The sequence below is a fragment of the Argopecten irradians genome, chromosome 10 (assembly GCF_041381155.1).
Source record: "Argopecten irradians isolate NY chromosome 10, Ai_NY, whole genome shotgun sequence".
Classification (NCBI taxonomy): Eukaryota; Metazoa; Mollusca; class Bivalvia; order Pectinida; family Pectinidae; genus Argopecten; species Argopecten irradians.
The window spans coordinates 36,078,012-36,105,317 of record NC_091143.1 but is presented as its reverse complement, the minus strand read 5'-3'; the positions used below and the strand labels follow the sequence as shown (position 1 = coordinate 36,105,317).

Below are 27,306 nucleotides of genomic sequence, written 5' to 3'. Positions count from 1 at the left end.
CATCAAATTGTTTTCTCTCAAAGAATATCACCTAATCAACATTGTCCAAACAGGGGTGTTATTGAACTAGATGCTGAGTAATTATGAGAAGATATAATCATTGAGATAAACACATGGAATCATATTACAATTGTTAAGACCAATGACCATCGTTATACTATTACTGTTCCGTCTGGCATTGGACTGCATTCGCCAACGCAGAGAAAGGTCTATATAAGCCCGCTACCCGCTGACTGTGATAACACCCTGACAAGGAACGAACATGACTGTTAACGATATTCAAGCAATAGCGGGATGCTGCTGGTCGGGATATTAACTTGTAATTAAGTCATAACGAGGAAAAGCCCTTTACATTGGATATATGACAGCAGTGGTGACATTATCAACGGCAGTGTAGGATACACATGTATAGGCTTGGCGACAGTTACAACACGGATACACATGTATGGCGGAAACAACTCAAAAAACATAGTAAGATTTTTTTAAAATATTGCCTTCTTCTTTCTTTCTTTCTTTCTTTCTTTCTTTCTTTCTTTCTTTCTTTCTTTCTTTCTTTCTTTCTTTCTTTCTCTTTCTTTCTTTCTTTCTTTCATTATTTTTATTTTTTTCAGAACAAATATAAAACGTTTACCAAAATCTCTAATGAATTTTTGTGAATTGTTTAAATTAATCATTAACAACATTTTGATGATTTTTCATTCTTAACTTTTGATTGTTAATGAATTTAATTCAATGTGTTTTATTTCGACAATTTTGAATTTGAAGTATTTGAAGCACTGTGTTACATGTGATTTTTTCTTTGTGTAAACATGTTCCATATTTTCATGGTTAATAGTGAACCACGATAAACTTAACGTTTTTTTCATTATTTAATACAATATTGGAGACACTGTACCGTCAGCTAACCACGAAACTTCCTTACCACGATATCAATTCAAAGTTACCACGAAAATTTCATGTTATACAGAACATGTGAAACTTTGTGATATTATTCATTTAGTTTAAACAATATTTTTATTAAATTACAATAATGATACACTACGACATCTATGCGATGAGAGTTTGGATTAATTTATTTAAAATGTCATTCTCGCTAAAGAACGATATTTAAAGTAAGTATATGATAAGTTATGCAATGGAACATGAACTCTATCATACAATTTGGCAATACTTTGGACCTTGGCCGTGTTTTTTCTAGCTAAACTGTGTAAGATTTACGCAAGTACTACGTTTGGAGTATAGGAAATGTGATCTTCAATTTGCACCGAACATGACTACTTGCAACTGACCTAGGCCGGTTTACCAATACACTAGAACTTCATCTGGTTTCTGATTTCTGGCGTGTTGTGTATCTTTTGTTTGTTTGTGTGATTAATTAACGTCCTATTAACAGCTATGGTCATGTAAGGACGGTATCGTGTATCTAAGAAAGGCTTTAGACATTTAATTACTACTTTAAATGGAATTTACGAAGCGTGTTGTTAAATTAAACAGGACCCTGGGTAACGGTAAATCTTTATGTGAGACAATTTTGATAAATATGTATATTTGTTTACCATTCGAATCAACATGTCCTCATTATGCATTCGGTTTAACTTACGTTGTCTATTACAAATATTTGATGTGGTGATAGTCTGATAATTCTTTACATTCTACGTACTAAAAGTACATTTACTTTGATTAAATATAGGTTCATGCTATGATAACGTGTCATATCAGACCCCTAGATCATGAAATAGTCAAAAGACTTACACAGTCTCAAGTTTAGACTCAGCCAATCACAGATGACGTCATAAAAAGTTACATCATTATTCATTGGCTAAGCAAAAACTTAAGTCTAAAACTGTTTCATGATCCTTGGGTCGAGATGTAGCATTCTGTTGCCTTTTCCGTACAAACAGCGAACAGACTCACGTAAAATAACGTTGACATCACGTCATCTTTATAATAATCCACTTAAATCTGGGCATAACAATACATAGCCGGCAATTTTTTTGATTCTTTTTTAAATTTTAACGAGAAACTTCAGTTTGAACAAATTCAAAATTCGTGATCTAGCTAGAAGGCTACATATGTTTTACACATTACATGTTAAAATGAATCGGGAAATCGCGAAACAAATCTCTCTGTGAACAGTAACGGTGTTTGAAAAAGCCTGTCCATTTTTGTTCTAGACATTTATAGTTTGAGTATTTTCGGTTATGATATTAGTCAATGGGTCTGTTGGTCTTGAAATGTAACACACACGCGTCGACAACACTTTCAGCATACTGTAATCATGCTGGCAATGTTTAAACACTTTTTTCATAATTCCACAACACTAACTAGTTACCACTGAGTTAAAACGTACGTGTAATCTCCGGTAAAACATGAAGTCAATTTGTCACTTTACCAAAGATTATAAAGAAACTGCAGCAACCTTTAACCAAACATTTTTATTTTTACAATTCTTTTACTTTACATTGATACGTCTTTAACCGATTTTATTTTTGTGCATACAAATCGCGAAATTAAGCACTCGTGAAAAAATCCATGGTTAAGGTTAAGATTGAACATTTCAGAAGACTAGCAATTACTCATCAATAATATGAACACATCATTTTAGGTACAGTCCAGTGTATAGAGTTGGTTGCCTAGAATGGATAAAGTAGAAGTTCTTCAATTCATCATCGACAATGGTTTCATTACTAGAGTACTAGGCCTAAATGTTAATAGGATTATAGTTGCGATTGTCTTGATTTAAAGTCGAGATGTTGGTTGGTATGTCTCTTGAATATCTAAATTATTGCTGAAATAGGAAAGCTATTTTTTGTCTCTGAGATAAGTCTGATTCTGGAAATCTCAAACTATAGAGAGATAATCTAGTATAAGAAAAAGAAAATCTTATTGTTAGCAACTTAACAATCAGGTGGCCGGTTTTTGTGTAGAAGTGATGGTAATGTAAGTTATAGCGACACATTGGGTATTTAGTTTTGCAGGTGATGGCAGAATGGTGTTGGTGGTCATTTACCTTTATTGAGAGTGGTGGCAGTGTTGTGTGTGGTTTTAACGCAAGACGTAATGCATTGTGGCGGTGATGGTTTATATGCTGATGAGTCACCATATAACTGGCTATTTTAATCGAGTAACCAAATCACGAGTTTGGATTTAAGCGAATACAATTTCCGCGATTTAGCTATCAGAATACAATATGTATATAGCATTAATCGCCGACGTATTACATCGCGAATCAAATTGTCGCGACGAAAATGACTTCCCCACAAAAAGTACGAGATATACAGCACTTACAATAATAGTGGTATTGATGATGATGATCGAATGGTTATGTTGAACATTGGATCAATGGTAATTGTGTATCAAAATTTTATAGTGATGGCTGTCGTCGGTGTAGGTTTGATGGCTGTGGTGTTGGTGGAAGTAGTGGTTAACATGGTAACAGTGGTGGTCGTACTAGTTATCAAGTAATATGTACTAGTTATCAAGTAATATTGAAGGTTGCATTGATTGTGATCGTGATGCTACATTTCTAGTTGTCGGTTTAACTGTTTTCGGTGTAAATGGTGATGTTGTTTTTGGTAGTGGTAATTGAGATAAAAGTTGCTGTAATGGTGTTGATAATTATTGTGATAATGGTGATGATGGTGATGTTGGTTGTGATAATGGTTATTGTGATGATGATAATTGAGATAATGGTGGTGATGTTGATGATTATAGCGATGGTGATGGTGATGTTGGTTGTCGTGATAATCTTGACAATGTTTCTGGTGATAATAATGGCTATTGTGATGATGATAATTGTCATATTGGTGGTGATGTTGATTATTATAATGATGATGGTGGTGATGGTCATGTTGGTGATGTTGATTGTAGTGATAATTGTGACAATGATGTTGGTGATGATAAGGGTTCTTGTAAATATAATAATTGTGATAATGGTAGTGATAATTGTGACAATAGTGTTGGTGCTGGTGATGGTGATGGTGGTGATGGTGGCTGATGATAATTGTAATAATGGTGGTGATGTTGATGGTGATGTGAATGGTGATGTTGATGGTGATGTTGATGGTGATGTTGATGGTGATGTGGATGGTGATGTTGATGGTGATGTGGATGATGGTGATGTGGATGGTGATGGTGATGGTGATGTTGATGGTGATGTTGATGGTGATGTTGATGGTGATGTTGATGTATGTGATGGTGATGTGATGTATGTGATGGATGTGATGTGATGGATGGTGATGTGATGGTGATGGATGGTGATGTGGATGGTGATGGTGATGTGTGATGTGGATGGTGATGGTGATGTGATGGTGATGTGATGGTATGTGATGGTGATGGTGATGTGATGGTGATGTGATGTGATGTGATGTGATGGTGATGTGGATGTGATGGTGATGTGATGTGATGGTGTGATGTTGATGGTGATGTGGATGGTGATGTGGATGGTGATGGTGATGTGGATGGTGATGTTGGATGGTGATGTTGATGGTGATGTTGATGGTGATGTTGATGTGTGATGGTGATGTGGATGGTGATGTGGATGGTGATGTTGATGGTGATGTTGATGGTGATGGTGATGTGGATGGTGATGTGATGATGAGGTGATGTTGATGGTATGTGGATGGTGATGGTGATGTGGATGGTGATGGTGATGTGATGGTGATGTGGATGGTGATGTGGATGGTATGTGGATGGTGATGTGATGTGGTGTGATGTGATGTGATGGTGATGTGATGTGATGGTGATGTTGATGGTGATGTATGGTATGTGGATGGGATGGTGATGTGATGGTGATGTGATGGTGATGTGGATGTGATGTGATGGTGATGTGATGGTGATGGTGTGGATGGTGATGGTGATGTGATGGTGATGGTGATGTGATGGTGATGTGATGGTGATGGTGATGTGGATGGTGATGTTGATGGTGATGTGATGTGATGTGATGGTGATGGTGTGATGGTGATGTGATGGATGGATGATGTGATGGTGATGATGTGATGTTGATGGTGATGTGATGGTGATGTGATGTGATGGTGATGTGATGGTGATGTGTGGTGATGTGGATGGTGATGTGATGGTGATGATGGATGGTGATGTGATGGATGGTGATGTGGATGGTGATTGATGTGATGGTGATGGTGATGTTGATGGTGATGTGATGGTGATGTATGGTATGTGGATGGTGATGTGTGATGGTGATGTTGATGGTGATGGTGATGTGATGGGATGAATGGTGATGTGGATGGTGATGTGGATGGTGATGGTGATGGTGATGATGATGGTGATGGGATGTGATGTGTGGATGGTGATGTGATGGTAATGTGGATGGTGATGTGATGGTGATGGTATGTGGATGATGATGTGATGGTGATGGTGATGGTATGGATGGTGATGGTGATGGTGATGTGATGTGATGGTGATGGTGATGTGATGGTGATGGTGATGTGATGGATGGTGATGTGATGGTGATGTGGATGGTGATGTGGAATGGTGATGGTGATGTTCATGGCGATGGTGATGGTGATGTTGATGGTTGTAGTGGTGGCGATGGTGATTATTTTGACAATATTGGTGATGGTGGTGGTGGTAGATTGAATATAATCATGATTGCATCAGTGGTTGGCTAATTAGTTGACAATTAAATAGGTTTAGTTATTTTAAAATCCGTCACATGAAGCATTGACTGTAAATAAGAAGGGATCAAGATTGTTTAACGGATTTTGATCTGTTAAGTCGTAACTAAAATATTCTCAACCTTGATTGGGGGATTATCGATTACATGGCGTTTGAGGAAGTTATTTCCGTAATTGCAATGCTCTCAGCATTCCTATGGCTTTATTCTCATTTTGAAGTGTTTTGGGAGACAAATCATAAACTTAACGGCATTAAATACTATGAATATATACCATAAAATGTTGCTAAATGGTTTTTGATTTAAGAACATTTAAATGTTTGTTTGAAGTGGTTTGAAATCATTGAAAACAAGTCCCACGTGCTTGCTGTATAGTTTTCGATCGTTTCAAAAACCAATTGACATTTGTAGTTCGTATGCAATATGTATTTAAAATGTTTAGATGTTACTTTCGATAACGTCTTGAACGCATTCTCTAATCAAATGGGAAATATTACAACATATTTGACATTTTCAAATCTGAACTTTTAATTTTAATGGATTGTTTCCTTGCATTGACGAATTATAAACATCCCCATGATTATAACCAAAATTTGAAAAAAAAAATTCTTAATATTATCACTTCCCAGCTTCCTCTAATATAGGAAACATTTGAGGTTGAAGTATTAACAATATAACAGTTTATAGATCGTTCTCTGCGTTTTTTTATATCAATTTTAAATTTGTTTCCAAAATTATTGATTAGTCATCTTTAGCATGTTTAAAATCACAAAAACGCTATATGGATCATAATATCTTGTACACATTTTTTACCATCCTTGGTTTGTATAGAATGCGTTTTCGATAAATCCTTGGACGCTCATGATTCCGGAACAAAACTCTAAATACTTTTTCATTTTACATTCAACTAATGGTGTCATTATATTTTCTACATCAATTTTTAATTGTCCTACCTTATCACATCAGCTTGTGTTTTTCCACCAAGTGTTTCCATATGAAAATACAAATGAGCTTTAAGTTGTTTTTTTTCGTTTTGATTTCGTCAATATTTGATAGTTTTATATGTTCACCTTTATGACTTCTCCATACTCTGTGGCGTGGAATATTTCTATATATATACATATGTATCTCGAGTTGATTATGAATCATACCTCTATTTTGAAACTACAGGATATAATCTTTGGTTTCAAAATGGGTATAATTGTGTAAATGTTTAATTCTACACACAGATAATGAATTATATTCGTCTCTCGTCTTCGATTACTTGTAATTTTGTCCTTGAAATTCGACATGCACATGCTGTAGAACATGTTTTTATGTTCAAAATGTCGTTTAACGAGAATTAAACTCAACAATGACGTTATGTACATCTATTTGAGACGACTGTCTCATTTTAATTGTGTCTTACTATTCCACAGTTTCAGTTGCGGGGGAGTCAGCGTTATAATACCTCTAAGTCGTAGCCGTCAACGAGAATCATACTCAATACTAAAACAACACAATTTACAATTCAGATTACAACCATCTTGTCAACCCACCAAAAACTTTTTCAATGAAAACGGAAGTCACCGTTAAAGATTCGCAAAAATAAAATAATACAAATCATCAAAAGTTTTAATGTCACAATTCTTTTATTAAAAACAGATTTATTAAAAAATTGTGAATTTTCTTACACATCATCTTCAATGTTTGTCTTATTCTTTTATAAAGGAATGGCTTGTGACTAATCTTTGGTTTTCCTTTTATGTGTTCTGCGTACATCTGTTAGCACAGAATGAGTTCTAGCTAAAAGGGACCATTCATTCGAAGTGTACATTAAAACTTGCACAGAATTCGGAAACAAACCAGTTCTAATAGAAACAAGATTAGTTTTACTGTGATATGCCAGAAAAATCCACTATGGTAAAATGTTCAAACTCGCTTACTGTCCGCCATTACACATACAAAATGTAGTGGTTGGTTGTTTTGTACGCCGAACTCTGGCCCTTGACTGTGTATTAAAGAAATTTTTGTGTAGAACTACTCAAATCGCTCTTACAGTAGAGTATTGCGCTTACCTTATTAGATGCATGTTCTTGTCTAAAAATAATTTTATCAAATCCTCAAGGGTTATGTATTGTATTTGTTTAACGTGCGTTACTTCGGTTCGGGTATGGGTACAGCTTACATGTCGTACCTACTGAATCGAATTTCAACCGTACAATCAAAGTACTGAACAATGTCGTGAAATTTGTCAATATTTCTTGTTATATGTTTCAGAAGGAATATAGAACTAAACAATACATTTATGCCATATTTTGCTTCATGCTTATGTAACAGAATTAGCCTCACTGAATTGTCCCTTTAATGATTAATTCACTTATTCCCAACAATTGTTTTTAGCAATAATTTGGAGAAAATACGATTAGCGCAAAATCGTATACGTTCATATTTAGCTAGTTGAAACAACACTACATACAGTACGCGTCAGGTGGATTCGTTCTCATCCACTCTCGGAGTTACGAGTGTCACACGAGTGTAGGAGTATAGCCAGTGTTTCAACTCGGGTGTTTACACCGACCGCCACCCGGATACGTTCACATACACATGTTCCCTCTGTTCTGTTTTGTTCGGCATAAATAATACAAATAACTCAACAACGTTAAATTTGTTTTGTCGATAAGAACATTTTTAACTAAATACTAATTACTGATTAAGGATTTTGTTTCATAGCATTATATATACCATTTAGTATATTCCATAACTTTTATAACAACACCAATGTTTGAGGGCAAGGTCTTTAGCGCGAAATTCACGAAAATATATTTACTGCTCTTCCAGAACACACGTGTCTGACCTTCTGCAGTTCGATCAGTTACGTAACTGATGTTCGTTAAATAAAAGCAGATATAGCCACATATTTACGCTCATATGTCATCCAGCCTTTTTTGTTTTGTTAGTGAATAATAATTATATCATATTCGTAAAAAATCGATATTAACTTATTATGATGACTATTGTCATTCACAGACTATTGTCTCTTGATGACGTACGTTAGTGCTACTGCATTCATGTATGTGTGACTGACATTCACCGTATGTCAGTACATTTGTATTTACGTATGAATGCTTTCATCCTAGTTAGAGCAACTATTAGTTGTTATCATTAAGTAAAATCTGTAAATATCAGCATTCGTGTACCTACTGTGCACCTGTATAGCTGTATGATTGCTAATTAGATCAAAGATATATTAATTAAGTGGGTTATTCATATAGATGTTATTCGTATCATTTCAGACATTGTGTAAATAACTGGATATTTACACAAACGCCAATGGTGGAACTATGCACATGCTCACATATTTATTGGTAAGTACACTGTAGCTAATGACAAACATCAACGCAAACTATTTACCAAAATATCCTATCTTTGTACTTGTTCGTCAATAATTCAATTTCGCTTGTTACGAGCATTTTCATTGGCTTAAAAATTTACTTTATCAGCCCATAAAGGAAAAAATGGCGTCGCCGTTTGTAACATTGCTTCTGATTTGCTGAGATGACGGCGTAATAGTTTCATAGACAAAAGAGTCTCGAAATGAATTTTGAATATTGAAGAGATTATCTTTAGTAAATTGAATTAAAAGGATTAATTTGAATAGATTTTTTATGTTATGGAGATATAACACAAAAATCTGAGTGTACTCTAAAGCGGTTTATGATGAGAGTACACTCAGATTTTTATGTTATATCTCCATAACATAAAAAATCTATTCAAGTTAATCCTTAATTAATAAACTCTTTTCTGCACTTTATATAGATCGTTTTCTTAACATTGGATTTTTGTTTTGTCCATACTTTAAGAGTATACTTAAGATATTTTCTAGTAAACAGTTTTGCATCAAACTCAGTACAAACGATATTATTAAAATTATGCAATCCAAATGGGAGATTTTTCTTCTTTCTGCGACTAAAAAATCAACTTTACACATTGATCATCTACATTCATAGCGAAGTTGACAAAAGACACAAATATTCAATGCTCAAAAACCATCACCTTTTAAAACTATACATGTATATTAAAGTGCATGTCTTAAAAAAACAATGCTTGTCGTAAGAATCATCAATGATTTTGACATCAATGTCTATAATCATAAGGTTGTATTAAGGAAATAGAGGCAACAAAGCAATAGGAAATGGAAGATCTTTTTCTCTATCTTCAGTCGACAGAAACTGAAATTACTGACTCTTTTGTCCAAGACAAGAATCAATTTCTCATTTAATGACCTAGATAATGTTTTCATCATAACAAAAGACCCATTTTTCATTCCATGACCAGGACTTGGTTCTTTTGCCGCTATTAGCTCTTATGGATATACCTATTGCGAAGATGATTTCTATAACTTAATGCTTAAAAAACTGGAAACATCATTATTGCTTCATATTCATCATAAATTTTATTTCAATTTTATAGTTATTAATTTTTCGTCCTTTGTGCAACATTTGATTTCTTTATCGTCTGGTCTTAATTATATATTTGCCCCTAGGGAGCAGAATCTATTGTCCTAGATCGTCATTACCAATGTTCCATTTTTCATTCTTGTCATACCTCTCTCTACCTTCAGCCTCTGTGCCATCCACCATCCTTTGACCCATAGTGTGTGTGTACTTAGGCTTACTATCAGGATATAACATAGTAGTAATATTAGTTACTATCATAAAATAACATACTGGTTATCATTAGTTACTATCATTATATAATATACTGGAAATATTTATAATCACAATATGTCATGTATTTCGTGAGATTAGCTCTAGGATTAAAATTTCGAGAGGAAGACCATACAAAAGGGTAAATTAAAGCTTAATAATCTGTAAATATCAATTTGTGCATATTTCTGCACACTCAGCATGAATCAATTTCAGTTTAATACTATAAATAGTTCATATTTTGCGTCTTATAAACATTTGTTTTTTGTATTTTTATCATTAGGACTTAATTAGATAGTTGCCCTTAAGCTGTAGTATCTTTCACTCCCTAGCTCATCATCACAAATGTTCCCCCTTCCCCCTCCCGCCCTTGTCAGACCTTTCTCCATTTAAATCTTTATACCATCCGCTAACATGCGGATTACCGTAGTATGTGCTATTAAGCTTATCAGTTTACATTAAAACCTCGATGAGTCGACTCATCGGGACTTCGAATCATACTTATCTGACGAACTTCCTTTCGACGGTGGTTACCGACTCTAATGTCTAAGCAAGTCGAATTAGCTTATCTGTTAATAAACTATTCATTATTTCACTAATAATTATTTCTATTTCCGTGATGTAATAAGAAGTAGCATTTAATGCTACTTCTTATTTTACTTTAATATAAAAGTATGTAAAATAATAAATTACATTTCGAAAAATCAAAATCCAAGACACTATCCCTTATATTGAATGAGGTACTGATTGCCAAGGGACCAAAAACAAACCAGATTATTTTAAATGTAAATTAATGTTAGTTAGACAAATATATACACATTTAAACATCAATTATTGCCATAAGGCTGAATATTAGTTATGCTCTGTCGGCGGTAGAGCATCCATTACTCTCCTTTTAGGAATTAAAAAAGAATCATGCATTGTAATTAAGGTATGATGTCAGTTTTAGATCAGTAAATTGTATGAAATTATGGTAATACATATACATATATTGTCATTCTCGATACTTCAGGGGTTATTTCATTGTTGTAATATCTACCCTTTGCCCTACGGTTTATGTAATAGCAAGTCAGGAAGCGGTTCATGAGAAAATATACCTGACGAATCACAGGTCTGCAGAAACTTCCGGGATAGAGATTTATAGACATTGGCGCTCGATTTAAAGCCACAAAATGACCGTTATTCGATTTTCTTGATAGACAAATGATCAAACTACCTGTCTCATCTGTTGTCATACACAGAGCCTTCAGTTTTGATATAGCATAATTCTGGAATGGATAAAGCGACAGTGATAGTAACCCCTAGAGTATCGAGGATGAGGTACTCCACCCTTTCGCGGGATACTTGTTTTCGAGTAATTTTGCGAGATAGCTCAAACACGAACTTAAATATTACACGAGTTAATAAATATGAATGCTCTATTGTCAGGTTAAAGGAACCATGATCGCGAATATGTGTATTCGCAAATATGTCGCATAAAACCATGACGCGAAATACTAATTACGCGAAAATTGAGTGGTATGCAGTATGAATGTCGCTTTTGAATCGAATCTTTATAAGTATGCAAAGGTATTGCGGTATAGTGATACATTAATGTATAAAATTAATATTCTGTATTTGCACATTACAATGTCATCTGCCCTACGGGTAGGCATTGATTGTGATGTCATGTGTTGGCGAGAGTAACGTCATACGAACGTAAATTGCACTCACAAAATAATGATGTAACAATAAATACCTACCCGCAAGGGAGTTAACTCTGTAATATGCAAAGATGAAATATAAGCATTTAACCTTTTCAGATTGTAATTATTTGAATAATTACCTATAATTGAATTTCAATAACAACACAGTATTTACACGTGATAGAATGAACTGAAAGGGGTTAGGTTGTTTAATTTGTATTGCAGTGTAATTAACCTGAGATAAAAACAGTTTTAATTACTTTAATTGTATTCTAGTACTATTCCAGGGTAATAGAGAGTCACCTAATTAAACCTATAATTTAATCAGGTGTAGGGTTTTGTGACGTTTTTTAACGTAACACCTGACGATTTATCGAAATCCGTCTCTAGGTTAGCGAAGGCGAATAATTGCCTTTTTTTGTCCTTTTACGGTCCTGGAGTCAGTTTTTAAGTGTGTTAGTTGTAGCTTTGTAAATATGTTGAACAAAATACTCACTGAGCGGAAAACATAACATACAGTTGACTGAATCACGCAATTTTTATACCTATTTTAGCGGTAATCATGTTCCAGCGACTTTTGCGCTAAAACATTATTGCACATATTGTATTATACAATACGAATGCGTCATATATCACCGTGTTCATGTTCAAAATCAATTTTGCGTTACAATTTGATTTCACCAATATACTTTTATTTACACTATATGAAATAAAAACAAATTGATGCAATCTATAATTATCACAAGATAAAAAAATATAATAAGCAATAAACAACATGAACCTCCTTTACTTATATTAATATAACAGGTATTGCCTAAAATAATGTTTTAAGACATATGGAACAATGTCCAAAACTCTAGCTACATTGGTTCTTATATTGAAATATATATACTGCAGTAATTACCGAACCTTTAACTTCACTAGGCTATTGGATTGACAAAATAGCATTGAATATCAAAAATAATATGCGTCGTATTAAAAATCATAAAGATTATAACCCCATGCTACGAATATGGTAATGCACAAGCACACACCTCCCTCCTTTTGAACTGTCTCTGGTTAGATATATCGCCCTTTGACCCATTCCCTTTGAACCATCTCTTGATGAGATATTACACCCTTTGACCCCTTCCCTTTGAACTATCGCCCTGAAGAATCTAATTCGTAATCCTGAGTCGTGATTCACGCTTAAGTTTCACAATACCGTGAATTACGAATTATTTTCTACTCGAATCCTTTTAATTAGAGATTGTTTTTATTGTTACCTTACCGTTTAATTATCAACTTGTTAGAGTTTAGCGTCACGCCTACAGTATCAATGAAATATTTAAAGGTCAGTGTAGGCTTCATATCCCCAGTTTTGTCATGTATGTGGTCATTTTGAGTAGTGATGAGTGGTAACACAATGGGATCGATCACATTTGATGACACTAGAGATTAAGAACGTTCTAAGGAATGACACAGTAATAATCACCAGGATTAAACAATTTCAGTAGGTAATCCAAAGTATATTATTTATTTGTTATTTATAAGCTAATGGATCCAGTAAACAGTTTAAGCCATTAAAAAGCAGTAAGTGTTCCGGAATTAAACAACGCCTTGTACCATATAATATGTAACGCAACATGACACATTTACAACGTGTAAATACTGTTTGAAATACTCCCTTAGATAGTTCTTCTCGAACTACAAAACAATGTAAACCAATGTAACCATTGATGGCATATGACACGATCTGAGTAATTGGTAAAGCTAAAAAAATAGGTCTGTTTAGGGTTACATTGGCAAATAAATAAGGTCGGCTGGTCGTGATTTTTTTTGTCTTTCACCCTGAAGTAATGGCTGGAATGGAGTATGAGATATAAATCCCGACTTTTACTTTTTTTCGTAGAAAAGTGGAAAAAATAGGATCGGAGGTAAAAAAATAAGGGTCGGTCGGGTAACCCTAAACAGACATTTTTTTTGCCTAATGATGCAGAAATTCCGTTATACAAAGAGGGAAATGATATAATAATGTACACAGGTCTCTTCAAAAAGTAATTGACTATCTATTTGTCTAGGAATGATAAAATACCCAGCGTTCCAATAATCTCGTGCCCGATAGCCTGGCGCGATTTATGATGCGATAGACAACAAATCATTACACATGAAATTATCTTTATGACTAGGACTGTTTGTTATGAATGATTATCTCATAGTTTTACGCTTTTAGACCTTGATGTTGGACAAATGCTCACAAACTAATTTCGTATTTCGCAGATAAGTAGAAATCACAAAAACTAATCGTTGCAAAAAAAAGTGATTGTCATGGAATTTTGTGACTCTAAATTGTGAAATTTTCCTTTTTCAATCTTTACATATGGCGTCAAATGAATATTATCTAATTACGCTACAGTTAAGTTTTCTGTGTTTGATATTTTATAAAGGCCAGTTTTTTTTTCTATTTTCCTTGTGAAAATGCAATTAGATATTAAAAACATACTCTTAGCATCTTGATTGGGAATATTTCTTTTACCACGCGATACACGATAACATTTGTGCGGGACTAGTATCAGTAGTGGTGATTGAACGCAAACATTTGTAATCTTCCCGCTGAAATAACGTTAGTGTGGGATACCATCTTTCAGCGGTTTTTTCCATCACCAATATAAACAATAGTCCCGCACAAACGTTACCAGGTATCCCATGGTACGTGAATGAGTCTCATTACATCCGCATTTTCTTTATTTTCATCAAGCTATTTTTAGTCCTCATTCAAAATACGTTGATTAGACCCTGCGTCCTAAAAGATTGTCAGAACACAGTGTTTCGTTGAGAATTTGAGATACTTGGTATTTTTTTTGTTATAATTACTATATTTTTCGTGTTTTTGCATTGTTTTGCAGGTTATCATTATCTACAGTACGATCCCCAGTCTTATACGAGGGCGTATAGAACAAAGTCAAGAAGTAGAAAGTCACAATTTATTACAAGCTATTCTATGGGAGGAAAGGTAAGAAGTTGTAGAATATGCTAAAATATACGAATTGGGCATAATCTGTTTTTACAAATACAGAATTGTCTCCATTTGGGATGAGGTCGATTGTGACGTCACTAATTGTGAAAGAAACTAACTTAGTTTTCTATGAAAAATATGACATTACGCTCATAGATACATTACGTCACAATCAGCATCTGCCTGCAAGGACATACAACTCTTTATATGCAAAGACGGAATACGATATCCATCATGCCTTCAACTGGCTTTAGATTGGCCATAGATGACCATGGTCATGTTCATAATTCAGGATTTTTTTTCAGACTTATATTTTGGGCCAAACCACATTATGCTATTTTGTTACTTAGTTTGGTTATTGCTATCTTTATGCTGCTAAATATGAATTATCTGTAACATGTTAGTATATATTCCACATGTTTAGGGTAAATAGTGCAATACTAAGCTGTCAGAGTAACATATGGCGGTCATTCGATTGTTGACAATATCACATAACCCAATAACGAATATCTATCTATCACCTTTTAGCAAAAAAATGTGAGGAAAGATAAACACGTTTTCAGTATATAACTTTCGTTGTTGATTTTACAGGTAAAATATAATTTAAAATACATATCAGCACAATTCAAGAAAACATTTGTTTTATACAAAATATCCACATTTTATCAAACAACCAGGAATCCTCGTTACTCATAGAAATATTGTTTTTCCAATGGGGATAAAAAGTTTTTGAAAATAATACGTAATTATCGATTATTTTACTAATAGATACGTCACAGCTTTTGGTCAGCATTAATAAACGTATGAATTTGAGTTAAACTGAATGTAGTGATTTTTCATGTGTCAAGCCCAGTTCATAGCGTAAACTAATTATTTGTACTCAATTACCACCGTGTAACGACTATTAGTTTTTGTACCCAATCACATCTATAATTATATTATTAATCGTGTTATATTACGAGAACGGTCCCCTTGGTGGGCCTATGGAATCTAATGATACTGGCGTAGAGGGGTCCCTAGTGCCATAGTCAATATCATTGGAAGGTCATTGTTGATTAATTATAGGAGTAGGTTAAAGGATATATCTATTTATAGATCACGTGATCTATAAGTATATTTTAGGTCACGAACGAATTAGACGCACACAATGGAATCAGTGAACTGTGAATCATAAACATTGTGTTACATGACCATTGTGGAAAGTAATATTACAAAATTTACTCGGGGGAAATAGAAATTTAGATACTGTATGAAATATCATTATTCTAGATTAACCGTACACGTCTGTTAAAGTGAATAGTCGGACAAAGAAGGCTAAAGTTGGTAAAAATAGTATTATTATATCCTTTTTAATTTCTTATCAAATAGCAAAATAAAATTCCCCAACAAAATCGTTCTACATAAGAAGAAATTAATTTACATTATCGGAATCCTAAAACGTCCTCCCGGCTTGACATTTTACAACAGCCTCACTTTCAAAGAGTTACTGGTAGAACTGTGTTAAATTTACACGGGGCTTTTCCATCATTTCAATGGTCAAATCTGGACAATAAACGCATTAAGACTGGATTTCTTCTTTCCGACAATTCACTTTAATGCTTTTTATTTCATATTTATCAAATTGACACTTTATTACAACAATATCGCGATGCTCGTTAATAAAGCAAAACTAAAACGAAGGAAAAAAGAAAAGTAATCACTGAAAAGTACGAAAAGTCATACACGGAAAAAAGTTACTTGGTGTAAAACGAATATGCTTACAACGAGGGTCATGGTTATCATGTAGTAATATCTGTAACACGTGTATAACGAACTATGCTTATAACGAAGTAATATAGTTGATCCTCCGTGGTTCGTTATAACAGTGTTTTATTGTATGTTTTAATGAACAACGCTTAAACGAAGCGATTTAGTTAATCCCCGCGGTTTGTTATAACAGTGTTTTAAAACATAGCTGTGACGTCATCCATTGTGATTCGAGTACAGTAGAAATCACAGACCTCACCTGTCGCTGTCCAATATGTTACCTTTAGCAGTCCATTATTTACCTGTAGCTGTCCAATAAGTTCGAACTTATTGGACAGCTACAGTTAATAATGGACTGCTACAGGTAACATATTGGACAGCAACAGATGTGGTCTGTGATTGGACAGCACATTTTAGGTGAAGGTTTAGTAGACAATTGATTGAACTAAACGATGAATAACGAACAACGAAATTCAAAATTCATGTCTTTCTCAAAAATATATTAAAAATGTATATTAACATGTAGATTACAATCGATGGCCGCATTAATTATTCGGTAACATGTAAAGAATCCAAAATAACGACATATTCAGAACATATATCCTAGCACTTTACTAGAACAGACACATTAATATTCCGGCACGAAATATACATAGGATCCATATACTTTTGGCCATATGTTCATTTGCATTACATTATTTATATAATTGAAAAACTTTGTGATTTCTTAGCAGATTTGTGTATAATCCCAGAAATATTGATGATATTAATCCTTTCCGCATATTGCACACCATGTATGTATACAATCGGTAGTTAAATGCATATGGCTCCACAACTTTTGATTGTATTATCTATCTGAATTGATTTCTTATAGAAGTAAAACCCGTATTTCAAATATATTAATCACACATAATCCATTTTAATGTCGAGATTAAAATACTCTCTCACTGATGACTTTTTTAGCAAATGAAACTAAAATGACCTCGCCCATTCAAACATGAAATATGAATTTTTTTCTTGAGGATCACTTGGTCATTGGTTTCTCTGTTACCTTTAGCACTTATATCCAAAATGCCCGAAAAAGACACTCTTAATTTTGAAATGATTATTTTATTGTATTTTTATGTCGATAATATGAAGTTAAATCCCATTGACCACTGTCATTGTTTGGACGGTTTTACTGATAACTTGACTGAACATGATCATGATATGTCATTATTGTCTGACGACATGGTGAAGAATGAAATAATGTGAAAAAGAGGTGGATTATGTGCCTTTAATGTACAGTTCATTTAAATAATAGGGGTATCAGTGTATTACCTGTAGGAGCCCAATAAGTTAACAAAAGAATATGTGAGTACGAGTGGTACATTCTATTTGAATTTTAGGGGTATTCAGCATACCTGTAGGTGTCCAGTATGTACAACCAGCAGTCCAATATTAACAAAAGAAGGGGGCTATGTTTTAAGTATGTTTTCCCTTTACGAACGGCCTCCAAGTGTTCTTTCTACCAACAAATTGGACTCGTATCGACTAATACCCTATACTTATTGTATGTGTTATACGCACTACGCTTATAACGAAGCTATTTTGTTGGTCACTTTTTGTTCGTTATATACGATTTTTTTCTGTACAAATAACGGAACAAAACACTTACATTGTGTTAATGTTTATATTTCTATGTTACAGGCGCTTCGAAGACATAGAGAAGAGAGCTCATGACCATGTGATACAGGAGAATACATTAGAATGCTGTCCCACCCTTACGCGTAGGATAGCCCCTCTGGGAGGCCTCTCTCGGGATAACAAGTTACTACAACTGTATAGGGACACTAGGACAGTTCAGAGGTTTTACGAAAAATCCTGTTCGCCGTTCATATTAAATCGAGCGTGCCGATTTATAGACAATATGTATTATTCAAGGTGTATTCAAGACTATACCTATATGTATGCTATTGTGAAGGACTTCAATGTGACTCAACCGTATCGAGTGGATTTCATGCGTGTGAAAGCAGGTTGTTCATGCAGGGTTGAACAACAGTCAGCCGAAGTAATAGAGCTAAAGTGATTTTTCTAATGTTAGTAAAGAAGGTCAAAGAGAAAAGCATTAAAATGGATATATTTATAAAAAAAACCTGACAAAAACACCTGAACTTAATGTCACCTTAATTTCCTGTTGTTTCAGATACGCTCCAATTTCTATTTTTAAGACTTCAGATGATCCTTTTGCAAATTCGTGAATAGGACAAACCATTTTTTATTCTTCCGTTCAACTTATTCTCGTATCAATTCAATACAAAAATAATGCTTATAAAGAATTCATGTTGGTAATTGGTCTGTGGCGTTTTATTTCTTTGAGTTTAGGGAATAAAAAAAATGCACGTGTCTTAGTTTCGACATTATTTGAGCATTGGGAATTTCAAGATAAGCTGTAACATGGTTTTATTATTTTTGAGTAGAAAGAACAATAAAATAAACTGTTGATTATTGTTTGATGTGCCCCATGAGTGTTTTAAGGGTTCTGACAATGATTTTGTCATGATTTGTTATGCTATGTATGAATTCCGTGCTGCGTTAAGCTCGTCAACTTCTAATTGGAATATAGTCTCAATATATTTGCTGCATTAACTTTGACTTTCCTATCATGAAGCTAACCCACCCGGGAAAGTAAGACATTTTCATTGTTGAATTGTTTCCTCTTTTCTTCTTTTTTCTTATTCAGATCGCCCACGCACAGTTTTCTACGTCGCTTTCTAAATCAAACGTAATGGGGTGTATGTAGTACCTTTTTCGACAAAAGTAAAACACATTCTTTTTGTCAAATCGAATTATGTGAAATTCGAAAAAATGCAAATTACCTGTCAATGAGAAAGACTAAAATTGGCATGTGGGCGTAAAAGAACCCTGACTTTTTACCAAGAAAAGAGGAAGTAATATGTCAAGTAGAATTTTATCACCTATTTTATCTGACTTTCAAATAAAACCTATACTTTGTTTTTCAAATAGTGATTTTGCTGTATGAAGAAAGAGTTATTTAATAAACATTAAAATACCAACTTTATTTTATGTAGTATTCATTTTCCTTAATCTTACATTTTCAATGAGAGCAAATATGAATCTTTTAATTGAAGATGCTGCTGAAAGTACACTATCTGGAAAGGGATACATACGGAATGTTTAAGAAAGAGGACAGAGCCATCTATTTATAAACTCGCTCACATGATGCGTTATTTTGCTCTTTCAAATCAAAGACTAGACCAGTTGTTTGTGGAATTTCTGTGGTGAATGAGTTCAATGACAATACAATTTATCATGATTGTCTCCAATGTGGACAACAGTCGTTTGGTCTTATGAGCCATTACGTCAATTGTTTATGAGAATTACGTCATCAATTTACGAGAAACGGCGAAAGGTTGCTGCTACGTGCGTAACAATAGCAAACAAGTATAGATTGCATTCTACTTCATTGAAGATACTGTAAAAGTGAAATTATTCGCGACGTTGATTTTTTTTAGCTATTTCATTTTTTCCGCGAATATATTATCAGATGAAAAATGTACATAGGGATAATGTCATAGATGCACACCGTCAAAATACACATCGGGAATGGCTTGAAAGCTGGCTAACCGAAAAGATCCACTCGCAAAAAATATCCACGATTACAGTATTCATCACGCAAATTTGACCCAGTTAAGATTAGGAAAGTGGATTAAGAATCCATTTTGAATAAGAGTCAGAAATAGCGTAATTAGAATCACTACTTGTGTTAAAACATTTTGTTTCTTATTGCGAAAGAATAATATCAAAATGAACAAATAATATTTTCCAAACGAACTGAGCTCTTGATGTCAAAAGTAGTAAAAATGCATATGGTATGGTGATATAAAGAAGCCCTTATGTATCGGATCAACTCGGACATGCCAGCTTTAATTTGGCAGTTTTTACATACGAGATGTTTAGGGTAGATGTTTTTGAAACTCGCGGCAGGCAGCCAGGACATAAACTCGGAATAAATTTTCAGCATGTATACCATACAAATAAACGACTTCGCAGGTTACACACTTTACGCACATACAAAGAAGAATATTCTCATAAATAGGGCTATTTACGTTTATGCATAGGTATACGGACATATATTTGAAGGGGAGCAATCATTATTTGTAAATTTTATGAGTTTTCTAAATCTATAATTAAAGTAATGTTCTCGTAATTTATTTTGAGTAGGGTTGATTGGTTGTGAATATCGTGTATTGTTCAATGTAGTCTCTCTAGCTACCTGCTTGACCTAGAATGCACGATCATTGCATGACACTGTGTTGTACATCACTGTAAAGAAGCGGAACTGTACTCAAAGTGGTTCGTCGAACCTAACATTATAGTAGTTGATTTCGGCCATATCGCACTAGCGACATTAGCGACCCCGCCATGCGACAGTGCGTCAACCGAAGAGCGACAGTGCGAATGTGCATGCGACAATGCGCCAAGCAAAGAACAACTATGCGTCATGCGACAATGATAGACACAATGTCGCATGGCGAACCGTCGTATGGCGCATTGTCGGCAGTGCGACAATGCGTCAAGCGAAGAGCGACAATGTGACAGCCCACCAAGTGAAGAGCGACAGTGCGGCAATGCGCCATGCAACATTGCAACAATGCACCATGCGATATACACACTGTCGCATGGCGCATTGTCGAATGGCACATTGTCGCACTAACGACCTGCGTACAGTTTTATTCCTAAATTGCAATGAGTATATTTAACCATATTAAGAGAGAGCAGCGTATGTTTATGAAAAAACGTGAAAACGTTTAGAGACCAAGACACTCAGAGAATCGTTTAATGTTTTTGTACATATTTGTATAATATGTTGTACTATTTTTTGGCAAGAAAATATAATATCCTCAATTTATCATGACTAATTATTGCTCCACATTAAATATGTAAACGTATGTTTATACGTAACCGCTTATTGTAAATAACCCTAATATTTTTTTCTAAATCTAAAATTAGACTTATAATATCAATGTTGTATATACACAGGATAACTACCTGCTTGAACTAGAATGCATTGCATAGTACATGTGTACCTTGTTGAACTTGTTCATACGCTAGTTATTAGCGTGGTTCATAATGGGGCTGATTTCGGTAATGTCGCTTGACGAGCCCGCCATCCGACAGTTAGCCAAGCGAAGAGCGATAGTGTAGCAATGCGTGAAGCGAAGAGCGACAATGAGCCATGCGACAAATACACTGTTGCATGACGCATTATCGCTCTTGGCATAGCGCACTGTCGCATGACGCTTTGTCGCGAATCGCGACCCCGCCATGCAACAGTGCAATAATGCGCCATGCAAAGAGCGATACTACAACAGTGCGTCAAGCTAAGAGCGACAGAGCGACAATTAGCCATGCACCAGTGGGACAATGCTGCAGACGACAGTGCGATAATGCGTTGTCGCATGGCAAATTGTCGCACTGTTGCTCTTCACTTAGCGCATTGTTGCATGGCCCATTGTCGGACTGTCACATTGCACATTGTGGAACTGTTGCATGGCAGGGTTGCCACTGGTGACAAAGCGCCGTGCGAAGAGCGACAATACGCCATGCGGCAGTTTGTTTATCACATGGCGCATTGTCGCATGACGTATTGGTGCACTGTCGCATTGCGCATCGTAGCTCTTCGTTTGGCGCACTGTCGCACCAGCCACCATAATGTTCGGTTCGACGAACCACACTAATAACTTGCGCTCAGTACCTCTCCTTTACGATGGTATAAAAGTTCACCTAGGTACACACGATAGTCATGCAGATACAATGATCGTGCAGTCTAAGTCAAACAGGTAGGTATCCACAGACTGTATTGAACAATACACGCTACGACATTCACAACCAATCAAATCCAACCAAAATAAATTACGATCTTATGATTATAAAGTCTAATTATAGATTTAGAAAACTCATAAAAATTCAAATAATGATAATCCCCTTCAAATACGTATACGTATACTTATGCGTATACGTATACCGCGTATTGTAAATAGTCCTTATAGGGAATTATACCTGACGAAAGTGTAGCTTAGCTGTGAACTAACGAACCTAATTGAGTATTATTGAAATGAAACATCACCTGATAATAGAGATATAGGTAACATACAGCAATAGGAGTCAGATGGTATTAATTAAAAATGAATATAGACTACCAAATATAATTATCTATTTACGCCAACATAAACCGCGTGAATACATCATGATACGTCATCATGCTGCTCGGCATACATAAAATCATTTCCGTACAATGGATTTTGTTACTCATTCTGACCCGTTGCGAAAAAATGTGACGACAGTTAAACCGGCCATACCACAGACGTTATATATTCTATTTTTAGAATGGCTGAGATTTTGACCTTTGATCGTTCCATTTAACTTTCCTCTATGATTTTATTTCTGTCGTTTGGTCTTTTGTTGAGATCAAGAAAATTATCGATACTATTAACGCATGGTGTATGTGCTGGAAGTATACTTTTTGATGCAATCAAATTTCAGTGATATACATATATATATATATATTGATAATAAACAAGCGTGATTATTAATTCGCGCATTCCAAATAATTACAATACAATGGTGAATTTAGCTGAAATTTGTTTCAATTTGAAATTTCTAACGCGAAAAGTAAAAATGCTTCTAAGTAATAAATAAATGCTGACACACTATCAACGATGAGTGCTGAATTAATTCACCCCTGTAGAAACATTTGAACTCGTCTAATTCAAAGACTGGAACAGTTCATCATGAACTTTCAGGGGTGAATGATCTAACTCAACCTTGACTAAGCATACAACCGCAAAACTAAAAGATCCAGATTTTTAAGGAGACTTAGACAAAATCGAGTGAATAGACTCAGGAGCTACGGGAGAAAATGCGTTACCAACTTTACCGACGATATCCATCATACAAATGAAAGCAAATCCGGGTCAAGTTATAAATAAGTATTGAACTACTTTAAGTTCATAACTGATTTGTTAGTTGATTAGGTTTATCATCCTATTGACAACTAGCGTTACTAAAGGAAGGTCTTCAATTCATGCAATATGCTGCGGTGTGAGAATATCTTTGGGAGGCTGTTGTATATTTTTGCAGTTCCTTGCTCTTTTGACAAAGCCCTTTCACTTAAATATGCCACTAAAGAAAACGAACAAACACCGCACACGGTCTAACTGTAGATATACATGTATGTCAAATGGAATCATTTCTAAAGATCGCCCAAGACAGCATTTTTCACGTAAAAATGATACTGATGTCAAATAGGTGGCTGTGAGAGATGCCTTGAACAAGTCGACTGTGTAACGGAAGGTGTCATAATAAAAATGTCAATACTGGCAAAACAGAAAGCTGCATACACATTTTCACATGGTTCCCAACGTTCCATTGCTTACGGTATAGTAGTTAAGGAGGGGTTTTTCCGGACAAACTTTTTCAATATTCACCTGTGCATAGTGACCTGGTTACCACGGCAACCGAAATTGCGACAAATAAAAACTCGTATGCACATCTGAACATGATCACCAACAATACTGCCAAGTTTCATTGATTTTTTTTCTACTGACAGACAGACGGACACACACACAGACAGACAGACAGACAGACAGACAGACAGACAGGCAAGCTAATTCCAGTAGGCTAGGCCTAAACCTCCCTAACTTTGTCACTAGGGTATAAATATAGCTAAAAGCGCAAACAATTATCACGAACAATTTTAGTTTCTGGAATCGTTAATGTTGGTTGGATGGTTACACTTAACGCCCAAATCACATGTGAGCTCATTTATTAATGGACGCGGTTCCTCTTGCAAACAACGTGCTGCATTTTATGCTCACTTATGTGTTTTGGGAGACAGCGGTATGTTTCTGTTGCGTCTCGACGTAAACGCACGGCTAAAAGTGAAACAGTGTCAAGCGTCTCGACGTAAACGCACGGCTAAAAGTGAAACAGTGTCAAGGGAGCAACTAGGAAAAATGTACAGTTTAGATAAACTTGAGAACGAATGTCTTTGACTGTGCAAAACTGAACAATGTCATAAACACTGTCAAACAGTATACACTGCACCCTGCAAATATTTCATCCATCTAAGGACTTTTCGTCAGCCAACAGCTAATTTAACTGATAGCGCGACAAACACACTTTCTTTTGACTCAGCAATTTTATCAAATGGAAAATAATATATTATTGATGAAAAGGAATTGACTGATATGGTAAAGCGCCAATATTTTAAATGTATTATCTGTTGAAATATTATCGCAGTAAAATCTCCTTTGAGACAATATTTTAAATACAATATATGTTGAAATGTTAACAAGGAATTGACAGACATGTTAAAGCGACAATATTTTAAATACGATATCTGTTGAAATGTTAAAACAGTAATATTATTCTTATATTTAAAACAGCTTTTGGATGCTCGGCAAAAGACGAGAAGAGAACCGGTTGCTCACGTGAAGCAGGTACCTTCTGCACTCTCTGCGTGCACAGCTTAGCGTTTATATCTGAATTTGTATTTTAAGTGTATTATTTTAGATACAGAAGTGTTGAAGGAGCTGACCGGACAGAAAACATGTTTTCGTTTTCAAAGTTTTATTTGTACTAAACAGTTCGTAATTGAAAATGATAAGTGATTTTATAACCATGGTAACCAAATATTTTGAAGGAAGATGTCATGTGCGTCAAGTTAACAGGAGGATGTCCGACCAAAGTTTATTTCTTTTACCCAATCACAAACTCATAAGCCGTTGTTAGTGAAAGCAAGAAATACTTCCTCCTAATCTAGTAACTGTTCGTCACAAAACATACCAACGTACACATATCAGTTCATTCAAACCGTGCCAGCCGTCAGTTTGCTATTTACGATGTTTGCATGGCCTAGAAAATATCTAAAACCGACTTTATAGTATGTTTTATAGTACCATCTACACTTCAGATGAGAAACTGGTCTATTTTTACAACACGGTCAATAGACTCCGCATCGTGTGATGTATATTTCAACAACTCTTGGAGTACGAATATAATCAGTTGTTTAATTCCCAGTACTTGTAACGGCAATGTCCTCGCCCGCATATGACCCTGGAAGTCGAGCAGGAAATAAAACAAATCCTTTAATTACTGTTCCATGACTGGCCATTATAAAACACGAAATTGCGTGATTAAGGTTCTGTCTATTTTTAGAACGAGATATAAACATTTTTCATTGATCATTTACGTTGCTATGGCCACGTCGAAGTCATAGAAAATATACACCTAATGTTGCTGACAGAAATGTGATTTAACAGGAAGCTCTTTCATGTTTTCCCCCCAAATTCCATGACACGTGTATTTGGATTAAAATATGTTTGGTCACCAGGGAAACACAGTCGTCTTTCCTTGTCAGGATGATGGAAACTAATACCTTTTTCCTTAAAAGGTCAAGTACGCTACATCAGTTTCGTAAACTAAGTAATATAACATGATGAGACATTTTGTTGATTAAGGCAGCTATATACTATCTTGTAGTGTGACGTAATTTTCATACCGACAAATCAGGGAGGGCTTTTAAAATGGTATTCGGCAAAAATAAATACTGATATTTTAACAATTTCAATACTTTTAATGCATATGTGTTCGTTTTACTAAGACAAGTTTTCCGTTTGAATGATTTTTGGCAATATTGCCAAAATAATGATATTTACATCTATTGTGGTGTAAAATGAATACAAACAGTCACGCCATGAAGCCAAAATTTGATGTAGAACCTCGTTTCACATTTTATTACATTATTACCAGTGATTGCAAAGCGAGTACAGTAAACTCCTATAACTCGCACAGCAGGGGACTAAGATCAATTGTTAGAGGAATACCGGGTACTCGACTCATCGGAGGTTGGTCACGATCAATCATCAACAGTTAACATGTCTGGTCTCAAACCATGACAAACAATGCATATCAATGACATTTTAATCTAATCACCATGATTTTCAACATTTTGAACTTTTTTGAAAGTGGTTTCTGATAACAATATCAAGTTGGGAAAATATTTAAAACATAAAAATGAATGTTTAAAAATTTCTCAATGGCCAAATACCTATTTGATGAAACGGGGATATAGTTCTGTTCGAGGAATAAGGGATATTCGACGAAAAGCTTTTCGAGCTATCAGAGGTTTCGTTACATGAAATATGTAGGGACACTGTCAGGACCATTCGACTAATTCGACGAACGAGGGATATTCGAGGAATGCGGGTTCGAGTTAGAGGGGGTTATACTGTTCCTCATTTCAGATACTGTATCTAATTTCTTTTCTGGGGGACTTAATTTCGCGTTTTCTTACCCAACGACATATTCACGACGACTTTGTTTTGCAATATACAGACAAAAACTGTATTATACAAGTAGGTCAATTTTGTCACCTCGATTTTGAGAATTCTAATTCAAGTAATTTAAGCAAACATACATATAACATCAGAAGTAAATGTCTTTACATTGTATAAAGCCTACATTGTTACTCTAATAATTATAAAGTATTATTTA

At 34.9% G+C, this 27,306-nt stretch overlaps 1 protein-coding gene across 1 annotated transcript; it reads left to right on the top strand.

The window, feature by feature from the left end:
- The first annotated feature begins 223 nt into the window (after positions 1–223).
- Positions 224–19,795, top strand: LOC138332818 (uncharacterized). Its single transcript, XM_069280774.1, has 4 exons — positions 224–471; positions 8,908–8,979; positions 14,891–14,997; positions 18,436–19,795. Exons 2-4 carry the CDS (start codon positions 8,956–8,958, stop codon positions 18,812–18,814), a joined length of 510 nt encoding a protein of 169 aa, XP_069136875.1. The 5' UTR covers positions 224–471; positions 8,908–8,955; the 3' UTR covers positions 18,815–19,795.
- The last annotated feature ends 7,511 nt before the right edge of the window (positions 19,796–27,306 follow it).